This window comes from Ambystoma mexicanum, chromosome 10 (assembly GCF_040938575.1).
Source record: "Ambystoma mexicanum isolate Mex_15411 chromosome 10, UKY_AmexF1_1, whole genome shotgun sequence".
Classification (NCBI taxonomy): Eukaryota; Metazoa; Chordata; class Amphibia; order Caudata; family Ambystomatidae; genus Ambystoma; species Ambystoma mexicanum.
In genome coordinates this window covers 850,084,887-850,102,862 of record NC_090932.1, presented here as the reverse complement: position 1 = coordinate 850,102,862, position 17,976 = coordinate 850,084,887, and the positions used below count along the sequence as shown (strand labels likewise).

The following is a 17,976-nucleotide window of genomic DNA, read 5'->3' as shown; positions in this document are numbered from 1 at the left end:
GCAAGAAACGTCACTTTCATGATCTCTATGTATCGACTTAAACTTCAAGTCATCAGATAGGCTCTTTTCTGCCAAAGTGTGGAAAGAGGCGCTTGTAGCAGGAACGGAAATCTGTGATCTATTCCCGTCTTCTTCAAATTCAGCAGCCTCCGAATCATAATATTCTAGAGACTGGAGATTCCCGTTCTCAATGTCTTCCTCCTCCATATCGATCCTGTTCTTCAGCTTGGTCATTCTCCACTTCATAATCCATCGTCAGACCACCTCTAATACTCTGACTGTTCTGGCTTGCCTTAGGACCCCGTCCTAAAGGCATTTCGTTTTTATGTTTAGAAAAGACTTGCTTCAGAAATATTAAGGATCTAAACAAATTTCACAAGACATTTTTAGCTTCGTTCAAATTCCGATTTTTATGTTGCTTGATGTTTTTTTTTCTTCATTTGTACCACGGCTTTTGCACATTTGCTCAAAAGTTTTCTTTTCTTTCGCTTTTGAAAAATAGGAAAAGGGGGATCCATAGATGTTGAAATAAACCCTGGGTACCTCTGTTGGAGCATTCCTGCCCTTGGCACATTCTCCTTCTACAATCATGGTTTCAGGAGTGACCCCTCCATTTGACACACTCAGCATGATACTTGGAGCCTCTCTGTGTTGTAAGCTCACTCTACTTGGGGGTTTCCATTCTTCTCTGTGTCGCACCAAAGATGACTGAATTTATTGTGCATTTGTTATACTTCACATCGCCATTATGAGCAGAAAAATGGGGTGCTATGTTATGTCACCTGGGGAAAAGTCACCAGGTAGGCAACTTTTTTTCCTGCACCCCTAAAAGCATTCCCCCACTTATTCTAGGACGGCTATCATTTACTATTACATACTTGAGTCATAGAATATTTGGGTAAAGGGCTTGATTTTCTTGGCAGAGCAAATTTGGGAAATGTCGCGCCCTGGCGACTATTTCCCAAACGGCGCAATTATTGAATACCTGAACATGTATACTACTTTTACTGGTGGGGCAGTATTAGTAGATATGCAAACTTGTTGGTTTAATGTAAAAGAAAATGCACATTTTTACTGTGCCCCTTTCTCGTTAGAAAACACCTGCAGACTGCACTTTCTCTCCTCCTTCAATGTCACATCATCTGTAAGAGCTTAAACGCTGCTCACAAAATGGAGGAAAACATTACCAATAGAAAATGCATACAAAAATGTTCAGAATAATATACATACATATGTTTTTATATTCTTTTCCCACAGCTGGAAAATAAGCAGACAATAAAACCTACAGAGTTAGCAGCAACCTAATTCATTTTCAAAAAATCTATATGTCCCTTTAAGGTTAGAAATGTCACTCGTACGATGCTGAGGCGCATGGCTTTACACCAATTTGGTGGTTATGTGTGAGATTGTATACTGTTATGATATCAAGCAGGATCGGATTGGCCCCTCGGCCTTTCGGCCCATGGCCATGCCGAAATCGTCCCTGGGGAGTGGGGGCTGGTTTCTGGCCATGTCTGGGCTGGTTTTGAAGAAAAAAAATATTTAATTTTTTCGATTTTTTTATTTTTCAAAAAGCCTTTCATCCATTATTCTTAGGTCGATAAATGAGTACCAACACAGGTCGGGTGATATTGTATGAATATTTATTTTATTAAAAATAGCTTAAGCGTAAGTGCTATACAATAACATTATCATTTGGCCTTGGACGTATGCTTGGATTCACAGTGATTTAGTGTACTTAGGACCAATGCTATTGGATTCCACTTCCTGTTTTGTCATGGGGTGAAAGGTCGTGTTTCATCACTCCCTGGGATGTCACTTTGGGGTGGGGTAAAATGGCATCACTTCTGTTGATGTCATCAGAGGTCAAGGGTCGTGAGGCGAGGGGTGGCCACTTTTTTTTGGGTGACCGGGCCTATTTCTTGTCCCAGTCCGACCCTGATATCAAGTGTTTTGTTATGCCCTGGTGTGCAGTTAAAGTGATTTAATATTGATGTGCACGCACGCACGCACGCACGCACACACGCACGCACACACGCACACACACTTTCTGTATTATAAGACAATTTAATTTGGATTTTATTTTTTAATTTAGAGATGAAGGATGCGTTGCTACTCTATTGCCCCGGGTAAGAAATGCTAACTATTTTCAAATATTTATTTGAATTGGAATCGGAGGATGAGAATGGTGAAGGCATGAAAACATTTAAGGAGTGTATGAAGAACCACGTCCTACAGGCAAACAACAGAATAATCTGGACCAATCAAAATCAGGCAATAAGGAGTCTGATAATTTCGCAAAAGGACTTCAGGCATAGCCAAAGGCACATGGGTGAGAGCCAATCAGAAGATCGGGTTAGGCCTAGGCAGAACCCCTAGCAGGGGCCAATCAGAAAAGTGTTAGGAAGGAAAAGAAAGCTCTGATCGTCCAGCGGCACATCAAATAATAAGAAACACTGGGAAAACTCCATGTGTGAAAGCACAACAAGCATGGATGCTTACTGCGCAAACATGGAATCAGAGCACCAGAATATATGTCGGCTTCTGCCAATGACAGGTGCAGTCATGAGTCTGTTGACGAGGATAGTGAACTACACATATTAGCTGCAGGGAACTTGGGTCGGCTGTCCACAGGGCAAAGCCAGGCTGGCAGACCGTATGCTCAGAAAGGCTCAATATGGGGGCAGATATTCTTTACCAATCTAAATGGTAAGACAGAAGCCTTGGTTCTTCAGTGCTTATAGGCTTACTTGTGGGCAGCTGATTTGGATTACCTCTCTTAGTGTCCTATGGAGATTCCAAGGAAGTTATTGATGACCTAGAAAGGTTCACGAGTTCAGGACGAGTCTGATAAGCTCTGGGTTGCAAAGGTTTCCCAGCAGGTCACCCAGGCTCTATTGAAATCTCTCAGTGGTTGGTATCATTTAAGGACCTACAGCGCTCATCTGTACTCCTGATGCCTTCGGGGGCCCTTGGGACTAGGCTGGAGAACTGAGTGTTATCCCAGTTTCTGGGTAGAAAGAGCAATCCAGTAGATGCAGAAGATATATAATCAGAAAGCCAGTCCCCCTACCTTGTTCTAATTCCCGACTATGCAGAGCTTGACAGCAATCAGGAGAACTGCAAGTACTGATTGGCCCACGCTAGCAAACCAATCATGGAACAGGAAACTGGCAATCCTGCACATAGGATCTAGCTTAGTCTCATCAGTTGATTAGCTTTCACCTTTGATCAATCAAGAGCCAAGATAGAAACTCTTAATACTTTGAAAACATTAACAATTTAGTCAGTTTCCCCCAAGTCTGCCAAACTCACATCACTCCCATTGGTCTCCACTGACTGTGATTGAGCGAACGTTTGCACAATGCCTTTCCAGCATGTCATTGAAGGCCTGGATCTGCGGTAAACTGCTGCATAATGGCTTAGTCTTTTCAAATTGGATGATCTTGAACAAACCGTGGCTTAACCTCTGGGGATTTGGTTGGTAGAACGCCCTCTTGCAAGTTGGCAGCCTTCATTGTGCTGGCCAACGTTAGGTCAATGTCCAACACTATCCTGCAGTATTGAAAGCCCTCCCACAAATCTTTGGCAGACAACTTTTTCTAATGGCACAAATAACAGTGTATGCTATGCAAGTATTATCTTAGAAGTAAACTGTAAAGCAAACATCCCTGTTCCTGGAATATTTACAGAAAGGCACAGTGTGATAGTCATACTACTGCATGAGTAGATTATGGAGACTGCCTATACCTCAGACTTTCTCTTGCAATGCTAACATAAGCTGCAATAGTTGCATGGCAGGGAAAATGTTGCCCCTGACTGCCAGGGGCCAGCAGAATTAAGCACACAGTCTTATGCATAGTTCACCAACTCGTCCATTACCACTGACCAAGCTTCATCTGTCAGAAGCACAGAATCTATATTTTAGGAAGAGCCCTAAGATCTTCAAATGCTTAAGACAATTTTGAAACCAAAATTCTGCAGAGCGTTTGATGGAGAAGTGGAAGGAGCAGTGGAGGGTGGAGGGGCATGAAGGGTCTTTTATGTATTTAGCACATCATCTGTAGAATTGTCTTCCCAGGAATCTTCAAGACATTCACACTGTTTACTTCTTCAAAATGTAAGTTACACTATTTTCCATTGGGGCATTGACTTTTTATAAAATATCTTTTGAACTTGAGTATGGATTAAGCATCACATATGAGTGCTTAGATGCCACATAGCTGCAAGTGAGTACTCCATTAATCAAACCTAGGCACCTTAAATAGCTTTATAAAAGCCTTGTATTATTTCATCTATTACCATTGAAATGGTGCATAACAATTCTTGGACCATCGAGGGAAAGCTTTTGGGCATCATTACAAGTTGGGCGACATCCCGGCGGAAAACAAGAATACTGCCCAACTGAATAACCGTCACCACCACTTGGTCTGGTGGATTTACCGGCGGATTACAAGTGGTAGTGGCGGTGTAATTCCCCATTATTTTTGAGTTCATTGGACTCAATGAGGCTTTTGGTGGAATAACCGCAGTGGAATTTCTGCTGCAGTAATTCCACCGATTCTGTCGATTTTTTGGCGGTGAGTGGCAGAATTTACCTCTAGAATTTTCCAGGAGGATAATCCTCCACTCCAGGCCCGACCTTATAATTTGGTTTAGTGGTAAAATTGGCAGTAATGGAGTTACTGGCAATTTTTCCACTTACCGCCATACTCGTAATGCGGCCCCTCTTATCTTGAAAGGTTATGCTGGCTAATGAACCAGGAATAGAGTGATTGTTGATGCTGCTTGTTTGTTACCACATGTTGTGTTTGTGAGTGTGCGAAGGGGGAGAGTGTGCGCATGCGCACACGTGAGTGTGTATATGCAGACTCAAAAAGTTTAAGCAAAGCCAAACGTTCTGGCTTTTCAATAGGCCGGAATGAACGGCCATTCAGTTATTTTTTATTGTACAATGTTCTGCAAATGGATGCAATGTAATTAATAACGTCACTACTAGTGTTAATTATTTATGCAGAAAAGTAACAAATTAGATAAACAAAGTAGTTTAGTTGAGGACTGTGCGTGTGGGATGCTGTATCGCTAAGAAACCATGGGTTTGAAGACACTTGGTTAAGTGGTTTTATAGCAGCAGAATCTGCTTAAGAGCTGCCCTAACACATTATCATTGCCAAAGAAGCTACTGCAGGCAGGGTTGGCTCTTTCGATCACCTAAATGCGACAGTAATCTAGAGAAGGCTCAGGTGAAGAGCTGGAATTAGCCCGTTTCATTTCGGATAATTGATTTTGGAGACAGATATGACTGCTCTAAATCACCTACATGTGAAAAGCATCTGAAAATCACAGAACAATTGGAACTGGTCGTGATTGTGCCGTATATGTAGCTATTCACAAATGTCAGAAGAAAGTGGCAAGGCCACACAGTCTTCCTTTAACACGCTATTTCTCATACAGGCGTCTATTAGCAGTGCTATGGACACAACAAAAAATGGGTATTGCCTACTTAGGTACACGAACCTGTTTATATTGAATCCCACGTCACCACAAGGTGCCAACTTTCCAATGCGTGTGAATTCTTTTGCAAGGCACCTTGCTTTGGCCTGCACAGTCTAATGTTTGATAAGTGTTTCTGTTTCAGATACATGCCATAGCCGGTAAGATGGCTCAGCGGGTTAAATACTCCTTACTGTGATCTCTGTTTGATCTGCAGGTCACAGGTTTGAATCCGGCAGAGGTCAGCTCACCCATCCTTCTGAGGTTGATAAACGAGTAGCAATTTTGATTGGGTAATAATAGTAATGTATGTAAATATGTCCTATGTAAAGTGCTTAAGATTAAAGCACTACATCAATACGTATTATTGTTCTCCTTCACAATACAAATGCAAAGAAATACACATTTCAAAAGAAACATCAAGAGCGCTTGTTTAAGAAAATGCAACATTTGTAAATTGGATGATATAGAAACGAAGTACACTGAAGGTAAAGAAAAAATACTATAATTCAGCTTGGGATGTGGCATATAGCAGCACCTAGAGGCAATTGGATTTGTTTAGTGACGATGTAGTGCTATTATTCTAAATAGCTAACCTTGCTGGCAGGCATCTCCTGTCCATCCTGCTGCGCAGAGGCACTGCCCAGTCACAGGATCACAGCTTGCCCCATTGTGGCATGTACAAGTCTGGCTGCAGTTTTCACCATATTTGTTGTCCACACAGGCTGCAAAAAAAACAAGAGAATTACAATGAACATTTGGTGGACTTATGATAAATCTTTCTCAATATTTCTATCAGTCCAAACACATTGATCAGTTATGCCGGACATCGAAGGAATTGCACTTTGTAGTTCCAAAATCTATTTATCTGTTCTTATGTTTCTGTTTGTGAGGAATTCGACCATCTGCGCGGGGAGAGTGCGCTCGCCTGGGCTTTTTTGATTTTTTAATCATAAAAATTAATGATGGGAGATCAGCCTCTGAGAAATGTGCAAGGCCATTATGCGCACATTTCATCTGCTTCCCGCACAAAATGCATAGTCACATGTATTCCGGGAAGACACAGCCTATAGGCGGCATCCTCCCCTGTCATATTCAGCTGTAATGTGACAGACCTAGGTACACCAAAGCATCTCAAAAAGGGGGAAAGGCACACCTTCCTCCAGCCAGGGGAAGCCTAATTTAAATATCAAAGACTCCATGGATCTGCATTCCTTTTGTCTAATCCGGCTGGTGGCAGTACATACTAACCAGATAATTGAAGCAAGTCTAGAGGAGAGGCTTAATTGCCAGATAGACAACAGAAAGGAGCAACTAACGCCCCTCTGGTATGCAATGTGTTAACATGAACCTAGTTCCCACCTCTCTGTATGAAAGGCAGTGAATGGCCTGTCTGGGTCCAGCAGCTACTGCAGCTGTCCCTCTTCTGTTATGCATGAGTGCTCTGCAACAGGACAGACAAGGGGTGACAACTTATACCTAAGTCCAACCCATCATCCTGTATGTTGAAGATCAAAGTGTCTCTCTGATTAACTGAGCCCTCTGTGACTCTTAAATAAAGCACCGGTCTCCCTTGAAGTGTTAAGGATTTCAATTGGGTGACACACCTTGGTCTTAGCCTAGTATGCAGTGCACAATTGGAAGGCTTTCTCTTTTTATTCTACAAATTCAATTTGAGATGGCACACAACCTGTCTCACACCCCCTTTTCCAAAAACCCGGGTCACAATGGACCAGGAACCAGGCCGGTTGGTGTGAATGCAATATTTATTTATTTTTAAAATTCAAAGGAAATCATACACATTTTAATACTGGGCAGCAATCACCAATGGGGTGATGATTACAATGGAAACTGACCAATACACTTGGTTAACCTTCTACAAGAACATATACAAAGCACAAATTAATAGGAGCACTTTTTCTCTTTGGGTAGATAGCACCTCAGTTAAGATTTCCCCCTGCAATGCTCTCCCAAACCCCTGGGAATCGAATTTGGAGTGGACAGAAAGAAGCAGCAGAGAGTCAGGGATATTGTGCAGCAAACAGAATCAAAATCTGACCTTCCCTCATAAAATAAGATACAACGGATTTTAAAGCCCTTTGCAATGGCAGAAAATGTCACTGGGAAATTGACAAATAAATAATTAATGTACGGTTAAATCTATGAGGCAAATATGATTTCTCACGATTGCAGGAATGGATAAACACTAGCAATCACAAGGCAAGTTCTCATCAAAAGGCATACAGTTCAATAACAAGGTGAAAGTAATAACATGATGCAGCCGAATCACACGTTGGAAAGTTGCATTTTACACGGATGCAGTTTTAAATGCCACAAACGGTTTGTATGAAAAACGGGTAAAATACTCAGATTTGGAATGCGTTTTTTGTGCTGGGGAGCAGATGTATATCACAGGGACAGTATAAGAGTGAACGGATGGTTGTAGCTGAAGATGTGTATGAGATTTGCAAGATCAAAGGAGGTTCGATTTTGGCAAAATGAAGCTGTGAAAGAGAGAAAATCGGCTTGGAAAGAAAGACAGATTTTACTTAAACTAGATTATTAAGACTATATTGTTAAAGAAAGACACGGTAGGATGCTGGGTTAATTTGCAACTTGACCCTTTCACCCCGCATTCAGATGTATATGGGAATTAATTTCAATTATTCCAAATATCGCTAAAGAGTTACAAGATGGGTTGAATGAAAGAATGGCGCTAACACTAGGAAATCACAGACAAGATGCACAAAGAATTCGGATAGTAGGACAAATTACCAAGGCATGGGTAGGATGGCTTAGAGTGTGGAATAAAGATAAAAGCGTCAGAATGGGTAGGCTATGTGTTTCTATTGGATGGGAAATACTCACAGTCCCTGCTTGAGTTTTGGGATTTTGGAACAGTCAACCAGGTCTGGTCACCGCATGGCGGGCGCCCCTTACAGCAAACAGCTGGGCAATTCTAGTCACTGGATGTCACAGGTACAGCCGGATGCAGTTAGTGGGTAGCAAGCCGGTCTGGTCACAGGATGATAAAGGTACCACAGCTTTTCCCCTAGTTAATGGGATTTTAGTGGGATTTCTAGATCAAGTCCGTGCTGGGATGGGTCAGCTATGCTTTAGCCTGTCAGTGAAATCTGGAATCTGAAAAAGATGGATGTAGAAGATCAGGAACGCAGGCGCTGGAAATTCAGGAGAGAGTGTGTCTAGAGTCCTGTCAGCCACCCTTTATATAAAGCATGGTGACATCACAGAATTATATGGTAGGGCAGGCTTTAGCAGAGTACACCACTAAACAACTGGATTGGTCAGGGGTGATTGTCACTGCCTTCTTTTTAACTGATTGGACTCTTAGAGACATGACATCAGCTTTATGATGTGGGTTTACTATGTAGAGAACCTCCCAAAGTTAATTTTGCCAGTTTTGACATAAATGGCACATTTTTAAAGTTGTGGCATCTTAACAAATCACATGGGCAGGTTACATATTTTATGTAGAGTATGGGAGTCCAATTCTCACAGTTGTAGGACCTTGTTTCATCCGTTTAACAATTGTTCATTTTTAGTGAGAAATATTTTGCCTAAAATTATTTAACGCTATACATGTGTATAGATTATTATTAGGCATATCAGTATTGAAGTTCACAATGGCATCATGTACACTTTCCTCAGAATGTCCACTTCTCTGCCATTTCTGTTCCCAACATGGCCGTGAAAGCCACAAAATTACATTTACACTGTTAACTTTTTACATTTTTGTGAAGTCCAGTTGCAAAGATAAAAGTCTTAACATTTTATTAAAAACAGTCTTTGGAAACAAATGGGGCGGGCCTTTGTCCTTCACTTGGCCCATTTTTTTCTCAGCTACCACCAACTGTCATTTCAGCCCTGGGTCGGGATGGGGGTTTCCCAGTTTGATTGAATGTTTATTGCCACTTCTCCACTTCACAGGTTGGTGTCTCAGAATTTCAATTGTAAGATGCCTCAGCCCAGACCGAAGTCTGCCCAGGTAGCAGTTATCACCCATGTGTGCCCTAAAATCTACTGTGAGGGGCCTTCTGTTGCTAGCCATCCCCAAGCAGAAACCTGTTTGGGGCTGATTTCCCCCATGTAACCAATGCAATTTAAATCCTTATTTTATTTATTTTTGTCCTGAATCAGAAGAAAGCCTGTTGAATAAAACCTCCCATATATGTTTCACAGCACAACCCCCTTTACATTGCTAGATAAGTGCATTGGCCTTATCCAACATGCACTTTTAAACAGGTATTTTTCTTATTTGCAAAAGTACATTTAAACATGTGATGATTGCTGGCATTTTCCTTGCAATTTTGGGGTTTCTCTTGCATCTGAATTCCCACATTGTTCTGTAGCCATAGTTAGTTTCTTGTATGCAGCAATCTGTTAGAAACACAGATGCAATGAAATGGACATAGGCCCAGAGAGCTCAGTTTTGTTTGAAGCATTGATCTTTTTGACATTTTAAGACTCAAATATCAAGCGTTTTCTATGGCTGAAAATGAAGTTTCTTTTGATGTTTTTTTTCAGATTTGGCTGGCACAGCCTGTCATTCAAGGATTATGCTTTCTTCTGCTGAAGCACAATGTGGATATCGAAGGGCATGGCAGTGTCTTTTTGATAAAAACAATGTGATGTGGAATAGTTGAAAATAGCGTTAGGGCAGCATCCTTTTCAGTGTAAAATATTCCCTTTTCAATAGGAACGTTTTGCAAGCAGCAGAGCAGCACTGCTTTGATTAGCTTCTTTTGGGTGCACCCAAGAACACACTGGCACCTTTCTCGGTGTGCCCCCTGTTCCAACTCGCCCAATAGGGGTTTGGCAAGATGGTGCAGCCATCCTTTTGTTGCAGCAAAATGCTGTTTTGGTGCAATGGTGCTGCAAGGAGCCAGCACAGCCATTGTGCTGTTGCCGGCAAAAGCGCAGCTTGGCTATGAATGGGAATTCTGCTGAGTGGGTCAATGTAGCCCACAAATGTTTGTGCTGGGAGAAGACTTCTTTTCTCCCCTAAATCACATCCTTCGTTCCTCTGAAAGGGGTCTGCTCTGAAGGGACGCCTGCCGTAGATGCTTGACCCAGACAGGACATTAACTGTATTTCAGAGAGAGAGGTGTTAACTAGTTTCAAGTTGACACATTGTATACCAAAGGGGCATTAGTCCCACCTTCCTGTTGTCTGTCCGGCAATCAAGCCTCTCCTCTAGGCTTGCTTCAATTATCTCGTTAGTATGCACTGCCACCAGTCGGATTAGACAAAAAGAATGCAGATCCATGGAACCTTTGATATTTAAATTAGGCTGCCCATGGCTGGAGGAATGTGTGCCTTTCCCCCCTCTTGAGATGCTTTGATGTACCCGGGGCAATCACATTTCAGCTGAATATGACAGGGGAAGAAGGCACCTCTAGGCTGTGTGTTCCTGGAGTACACGTGACTATGCGTTTTGTCCGGGAAGCAGATGAAATGTGTGCGGAATGGCCTCGCACATTGCTCAGAGGCTGATCTCCCATCATTCATTTTCATCATTAAAAAATCAAAAAAGCCTTGGTGAGGGCACTCTCCCTGTGCGGATGGTCAAATTCCTCACAAGCCCCCTAACCTCAACATGTGAACCACCACACTACCGATGGTCTGGTTCGTCATCAAGGTGAAAGTACTGGCTGACGCCATCTGCATTTGCATACTGGCGGCCTGGCTTGTGCTGTATGTCCATATCTAATCCCTGTAGGGATATGGCCCAACACAAAAGCTTAGGGTTCTCCCGTTGCATGGCCATTAACCATGGCAGAGGCCTGTGGTCCGTCTGGATCATAAAGTGAGACCCAAAGATGTAGGGTTTCAGCTTCTTTATGGCCCACACGCCCACATATTCCTCTTTCTCTAGGACAGTCCAGTTCCTTTCCTTTTTTGTCAACCGCCTGCTCATGTAGGCGGCAGGTTGCTCTAGCCCTTCAGAGTTCAGCTGCGCTAACACTGCTCCAATCCCAAAATCACAGGCCTCTGTCTGGATAATTAATTCCTGACCATTGTCCAGCCTTTCAGACCTGGGCCCCTGCACAATCCATCCTTTAAATCCTGAAAGGAGGATTGACAGGTGGTGGGCCAAGTTACCTTCTTTGCTACTTTTTGCACATTACATCATTCAGGGGCATGGCAATGGTCCCATACCCTCTGATGAACGACCGGTATTACCCGGTGAGACCTAAAACGTCTCTCACCTGCGCCTGTCTGGCGAGGATGTCCTAATCCTTCAGAGCCTGTACCTTCGCTTCGAGAGGGTGTTTATTTATTTATTTGTTTATTTGGATTTGTAGAGCGCACGTCAGCCCGGGGGCATCGTGGCACTTGTTATAGACATATCTTAGTTGCATATAAACAAGTAATACATAATTTACAGGAGCAGGTATGACATTTGTACAAATTTACAGTGCAGTATATTTACATAGGTTAGCGAGTGTCACGTATTATTGTGCAAGGAAGGAGGTCTTAAGTTTCCTACGAAAAATCGGGAGGGAGTTCTCTGCTCTAATGTCTGCAGGTAGAGCATTCCAGGACTTGGCAGCAATGTAGGGGAAGCTTAGGCCACCGGCTTTGGCTTTTTTGATGTGGGAGGGATATGGAGTAAGTTGGTGTATTGCGTCCTGGTGGGACGTGAGGAGGAGGTTTTGGAGATGGTCTCTGATAGGTAGGACGGGGCGGAAAGAGAGGCATTTGCGTGTGAGGGTGAGGATTCTGAGTGTGATCCGCTCTTTGACCGGGAGCCATTGGGCTGAGTGTCTGGCCTGGGAGATATGCTCTCTTCTTGGGATGCTATGAGCGGCCTGGAGAGCATTGCTCTGTGTGACCTGTAGTCTGTTAAGGTTTTTTTCCGATGTGCCTGCTAGGAGGTCATTGCAATAGTCCAGTTTGGCTCCAATGGTTGCTCTGGCTATTGAAAGGCAGTTAGGTTTTGAGAGGTATGGCTTGATGGTGTTTATAAGTTTGGTGGTATGCGCAGATGAGGAAGTGATTGTGCTGACTTGTCTGGTCATTGATAGTGAGGAGTCTAGGTATACTCCCAGTGTCTTGACAGCTGTGGATACGGGGATGATGGAGTTGTCAATGGAGAAGTTGGCGTACAGTTTGTCTAGGGTGCTCTGTTGACCAAGTATCAAGATCTCAGTCTTGTCTCCATTAAGGCAGAGGCCATTAACAGCCATGCAAGCCTGGATGATGGAATAGATCGTGTGGAGTGCCTTGGCGTCTTCGTGGTATGATCCTGAGAGAGGTAGAAGTACTTGTGTGTCGTCCGCGTAGTTCGTGTACGTGATACCATGTGAGTCGAGTTTGTCAAAGAGAGGCTTAGTGAACAAGTTGTAAAGTGCGGGTGCAGTGCAGGATCCTTAAGGGACCCCGCAATGGATTGTAGTGGGTGTGGCGTTAGCAGTGTCCGAGAAGACTTTCATGGCTCTTCCCTTGAGGAAGGAGGTGATCCAGAGAGCTGATTCTTTAGAGAAATTGGCTGTGTGTGAGGTGTGAGGTGAGGGTCTTGTGATCAACCAGATCGAATGCGGCTGAGAGATCTAGGAGGAGCAATAGGGCTGGCTTGCCCTTATCCATGATTTGGGTGATCTGACTCTTTTGATCCACCAGGGCTGTTTCGGTGCCGTGTCCTTTCCGGAAGCCCGATTGCCTGGTCCCTAGGATGGAGTGGGTTTCCAGAAAGTGTTGGATTTGGCAGTGTGCGGCTTTGTCCAATAATTTCAGGAGGAATGGCACTGTAGTTATCGGTCTGTAGTTGATGGGTTGAAGGGGGTCGAGAGTAGGTTCTTTTAGGAGGGGGCAGAACTAGGCCTCTTTGAGGCTAGCTGGGATAAGGCCTGATTTAAAGGACGCATTGATGAAGGCCGTAAAGAGCGGCGCAAAGCAGTCTGCGCAGTCCTTGATGAGCTTGGGTGGGCATATATCGCCTTTACAAGGGGAGGGTTTGAGATTTTTTAGTAAGTTGATAAATTCTGGTTCAGGGACGTCCCTGAAGGAGAAGTCGGGTATGGTGGGCTTAGATGAGGCGGGTGTGGAATTGGTAGGCTTGGTTCCTGTCTGTTGAGGTAATGCTTTGCAATGGTCTTTGATTTTCTTTTGATGAAGGTCAATTTTGTGTAGCATGGCAGCTTGGATACTAGCACACCAAGATTCATCTTTGATTATTTCATCAGGTGTATTGGAGGGCGGGGGGGGGGAAGATGAGCTCTTTAAAAATGGCGAAGATTTCTTTAGAGTGCGATTTGGCATTAGAGATTCGTGTGTTGAAGGCGCTGGGTTTGACAGCGGTGATGGCTGTTTTGTATTGGTCGGAGATTAAGTTGAATTTGTTTTTGGCACTGCTGCAGGGGTTGGTTTGCCAGGTTTTTAGTGCTTCTCTCTTTTGCGGGAGCGCATTGAGTGCAGTTTTCAGTGAACCAAGAGTTGGTGTGTAGTGATTTCTTTTCTCTTTTCCATTCGAGTGGTGCTATTTCATTAATAGCTTTAGTGATGACATCTTTGTAGATGTATGCTAGGATATTGGGGTCATTAGCGAAAGGGGCTGCTAGTACGGGGGTGTTGAGGTAAGGGCGCAGGTTATCCTCTTTAAGCTTTTTAGAGCTTCTGACTTGTGCAGCAATAGCAGGTGTCAGAGTTTTGTGGTTTTTAATGATGGGAACAGAGAATTCGATACAGTTGTGGTCGGTCCAGGGCAGTGAGGTGTTAGAGGTGATAGTAGCGAGGCAATTATCGTCCGCGATCCAATCTAGAATGCGGCCTTTGGAGTGAGTTGGACTTTCTACTTTCTCGGTGAAGCCTAAGTCACTAAGTTCCTTGGTGAGGGTGACCGCAGGTTTGTCTTTAGCATCATTGAATCCCAGATTGAGGTCTCCTAGTAGAAGGGTTTTAGTGGAGCTTTTGATATTATTACTGAGAATGTGGATGATGTTTTCCTGAGAGTCTAGGGTGAGGCCTGGGGGACGGTATAGTCTTACCTCAACCAACCAGTTGGCCTAGCTAAGTCATGGTACCCTGCGTTACCTGGTGCTTCATGGCCTTGATAGTCAGGCCTGCATTCTGCATCACCAGAAGCACTTGTTCCAGGTGCGATACATGATCCCCCCAGGTGTGGCTGAACACAGGAATGTCATCTAAATAGGCGACACTGAGGTTTTCCAGTCCAGACAAAACCTGGATAACCATTCTCTGAAAAGTGGCAGGGGCATTCTTCAATCCGAAGATCATCTAAGTGAACTGATAATGTCCTTCCGGGGTTGAGAATGCCAACCTCTCTCTTGCTCCATCTGTCAAGCTGTCTGGCCAGTCCCCTGCTGTGAGGTCAAAAGTACTAAGGTACTTGGCAGTGCCGAGCTTGTCAATCAGCTCATATGCCCGAGGAATGGGGTAAGCATCTGTCTTTTTGACAGAATTGAGCCCCCTATAGTCCACACAAAAGCCAACTTCAGTTATCCCACTGCTGGTCTTTTTAGGGACCAGGGGCTGTGAGATGGCTCTTTCACTCATAGGGGCACATCCTGGAAAATTCCTCCTTGATGGTAGCCCTGACCTTATCGTACATCCAGTGAACCCTACTCTTCACCGGCTTACTGTCTCCAGTGTCAACATCATAGGTGCACCAATCTGCGCGACTGGGAGTCAGCGAAAATAGACCGGAAAACTATCCCAGTTACCAGCGACAGTCTGTCAGTTGCTGTTCAGACAAGTCTGTTGCAAAGTTGACCCCTTCCACTGACCCATCTGTGGCTTCAGTGTGCAGGAGGTCTTGGAAGGGAAGGATCTCCTCCTCAGGCTCTCCGTCAGTCACTAACTTCATGACCAAGTCATCCCGGCTATAATGGGGTTTTAGCCGTTTGATGTGAAAGGCCCTGCACATCTGTTTAGGTCTTTCTCGTCAATGAGATAATTCACCTCATCAACCTTTTCCAGCACACCCTACAGCCAGTCCACTTGTCTTGAAGGACACTGGGTATGACAGGCTCCATAATCCACACCCACTGGCCTGGAGAATAGAGTGTCACTGTGGCCTTCTGGTTGTGACAGTACTTCATCAGTTCCTGACTGGCTTTCAGATTCTTTGTTGACTGTTCCATGTATTTTGCCATTCTAGACCGAAGGCCCAGTACATAGTCCACCACATCTCGTGAAGGAGATGAGGGTTTGCTTTCCCATCCCTCATTCACTAGGCTGAGTGGACCCTCATACAGGGTGTCCAAACAGAAGCTCAAATGGGCTCAACCCTACTCCGTTCTGTGGCACCTCCCTGTAGGCGAACAGATGGCATGGCAGGAGAATATCCCATTTTCTCCTCAAGTGCTCTTCCAAGCCACCTATCATGCCTTTCTGGGTTTTGTTGAACCGCTCAACAAGCCCATTGGTTTGTGGATGAAGGAGGTAGAGAACTGGTAGGTGACTCCACACTCATCCCACATAGCCTTCATATATGATAATATGAAGTTTGATCCCCTGTCAGAAACTTTTTCCTTAGGGAATCCAACGCGGGAGAATTTCCCAATCTGAGGCTTCGCAACCATGGGGGCTTTGATGCTCCTCAGAGGGAAGCCTCCGAGTATCTTGTCCACCACCACTAAGATATATCTGTTCCTTGAGCTGGTTTGAGTATCCAAAGGACCCACAATGTCCATGCCTATTCTATCGAAAGGCCGCCCAACCACGGGTAGTGGAATTAAGGGGGCCTTTGTGGCACCACCTGACTTGCCAGAAGCTTGACAAGTTGGGCAGGACCGGACAAATTCCTTAACTTTTATGCTGAACTGTGGCCAGTAAAAGTGCACAGACAATCGGCCTGATGTCTTAGTCACTCCCAAGTGACCCCTAAAGGAATTTGGTGAGCCAAATCCAAAAGGATCCTTCTGTGGTATTGGGGAACCACCAACCTTCTGGTGTCCTTGTCCTCAGAATCCTTTAGCTCACTGTACACGGGTCCATCCTTACAGTACATGTTTAACAGACCACAGGCCTCACCCTTAGCCTGCTCCTCCACCTGCTTCCACAGACTTGCCAGAGTGGGACACTCTTTCTGTGCTGTGTAGAAGTCGGTCTAATCTGGGCCCCCAGCTGATGTGAACTCATCAAGCTTGGGCAGAACCTTCAGATCTGCAACCACCTGGTCCTCCAGCTCAGGTTCCTGCACTGTGCCAGGTAACTCTGAAGTCACAGGGTCCCCTGCTACCAAAGTAGGGTCCTCCGTGGCTACTAGCCCCTCTCCCGCAGGAGTAGGCAACTCAGTAGTCTGTGGAATGGGACGAGGAGCTACCGGCCATGCCAGTCCTTCCAACATGCCCCCTGGAAGTACTCCAGGTTTTAAGGATTTGAGAGCATTCGATCTGATAATCTCTTTGGCCCGCAAAAGTGTAGCCGCTGTGACTACTTCGGGATCAGGAAGATCATTACCCAACAGACATGGGACAGGGATGGAGTCTTTCTCTGCTACACAGTGCTGGGTCAGTTAAATAATAAATAATATTAATTTGGCACTTATATAGCGCTACGAACCCTCAGGTATCTGAGCGCTGCTTATTATTACCCACGGTGTGTGGTGCTCATTTATCTACCTCGGAAGGATGAAAGGCTGAGTTTGGCCCTGCCTGGATTCAAACCTACGTTAAAAGGCTCTGCGCTCGGATGTCAAAGCGAGCGCTCTACTCGCTGTGCCACTTGACCTCACCAGCTGAACTCTACTATCGCCAAGGGGCACATACTCTTACCATCAAATCCACTTACACACAAATCAGACCCAGTAATATACTGGCCTGGCTGTACCCATTGCTAGGTGACAGCGGTGATGCTAGGCGCATTGTCTCGGACCACTGGAGTTTTGTGTCCAGATAGAGTTGAGTATTATTGGGAACTGGGGTCTCGTCTGGAGATCAGACACCGTTCCCACTCAGTGTAACCAATCCACATTCGACCACTCCTTGGCCTATTGGGAAATCCTCCTCTGAAAAGCCCACACTAATGATGGCCTCTTCCACAAGTCCAAAATTGACTATGGCTTGCTTGGGTAAACCCTTGCAAGCAGGATCCTCTTTCCTATGACCCAGCTCCTTACACATAAAACAATCTTTGGGTGGTGAGAACGCAGGTGTCCCAGTGTTAGGGGTGCCTGCACTCTTCTTTTCTGTGTGCATGGCTGAACTAGAGTTTGGGGTTTCCCCTTTGTTCTTTTGGGTAACTGACTTTGAAAAGGATTGGGTTGGACCTTTGTCCTTCCCATCCTTGTTTACTTTTTTGTCTGCCGATTTCTCTTCTGGTTTGGGTGTGCTCGTCTGAGTCCTTTTCTGGATTTGAGTACTCACAAACCTGTTGGCAGCCTTTGCAAGCTCCCTAGGGGCTGTGATAGGATTGTACAGAAGATGCTGGTGTATAGGTCAACCTCACAATTTTTCAACACATGCTCACACACAATCAAATTGTACATCCCTTTAAATG

The 17,976-nt window shown here is 44.6% G+C and overlaps 1 protein-coding gene across 6 annotated transcripts in view; it reads right to left on the bottom strand.

The window, feature by feature from the left end:
* The window catches only part of LOC138491794 (multiple epidermal growth factor-like domains protein 6), a 1,495,213-nt gene that overhangs the window by 235,994 nt on the left and 1,241,243 nt on the right, over positions 1-17,976 (bottom strand). For all 6 annotated transcript variants that reach the window (XM_069618507.1, XM_069618508.1, XM_069618505.1 and 3 more), the window contains one exon: positions 6,090-6,218. In XM_069618507.1, coding sequence (XP_069474608.1) covers positions 6,090-6,218 — 129 coding nt within the window. The remainder of the gene's footprint in view (positions 1-6,089; positions 6,219-17,976) is intronic.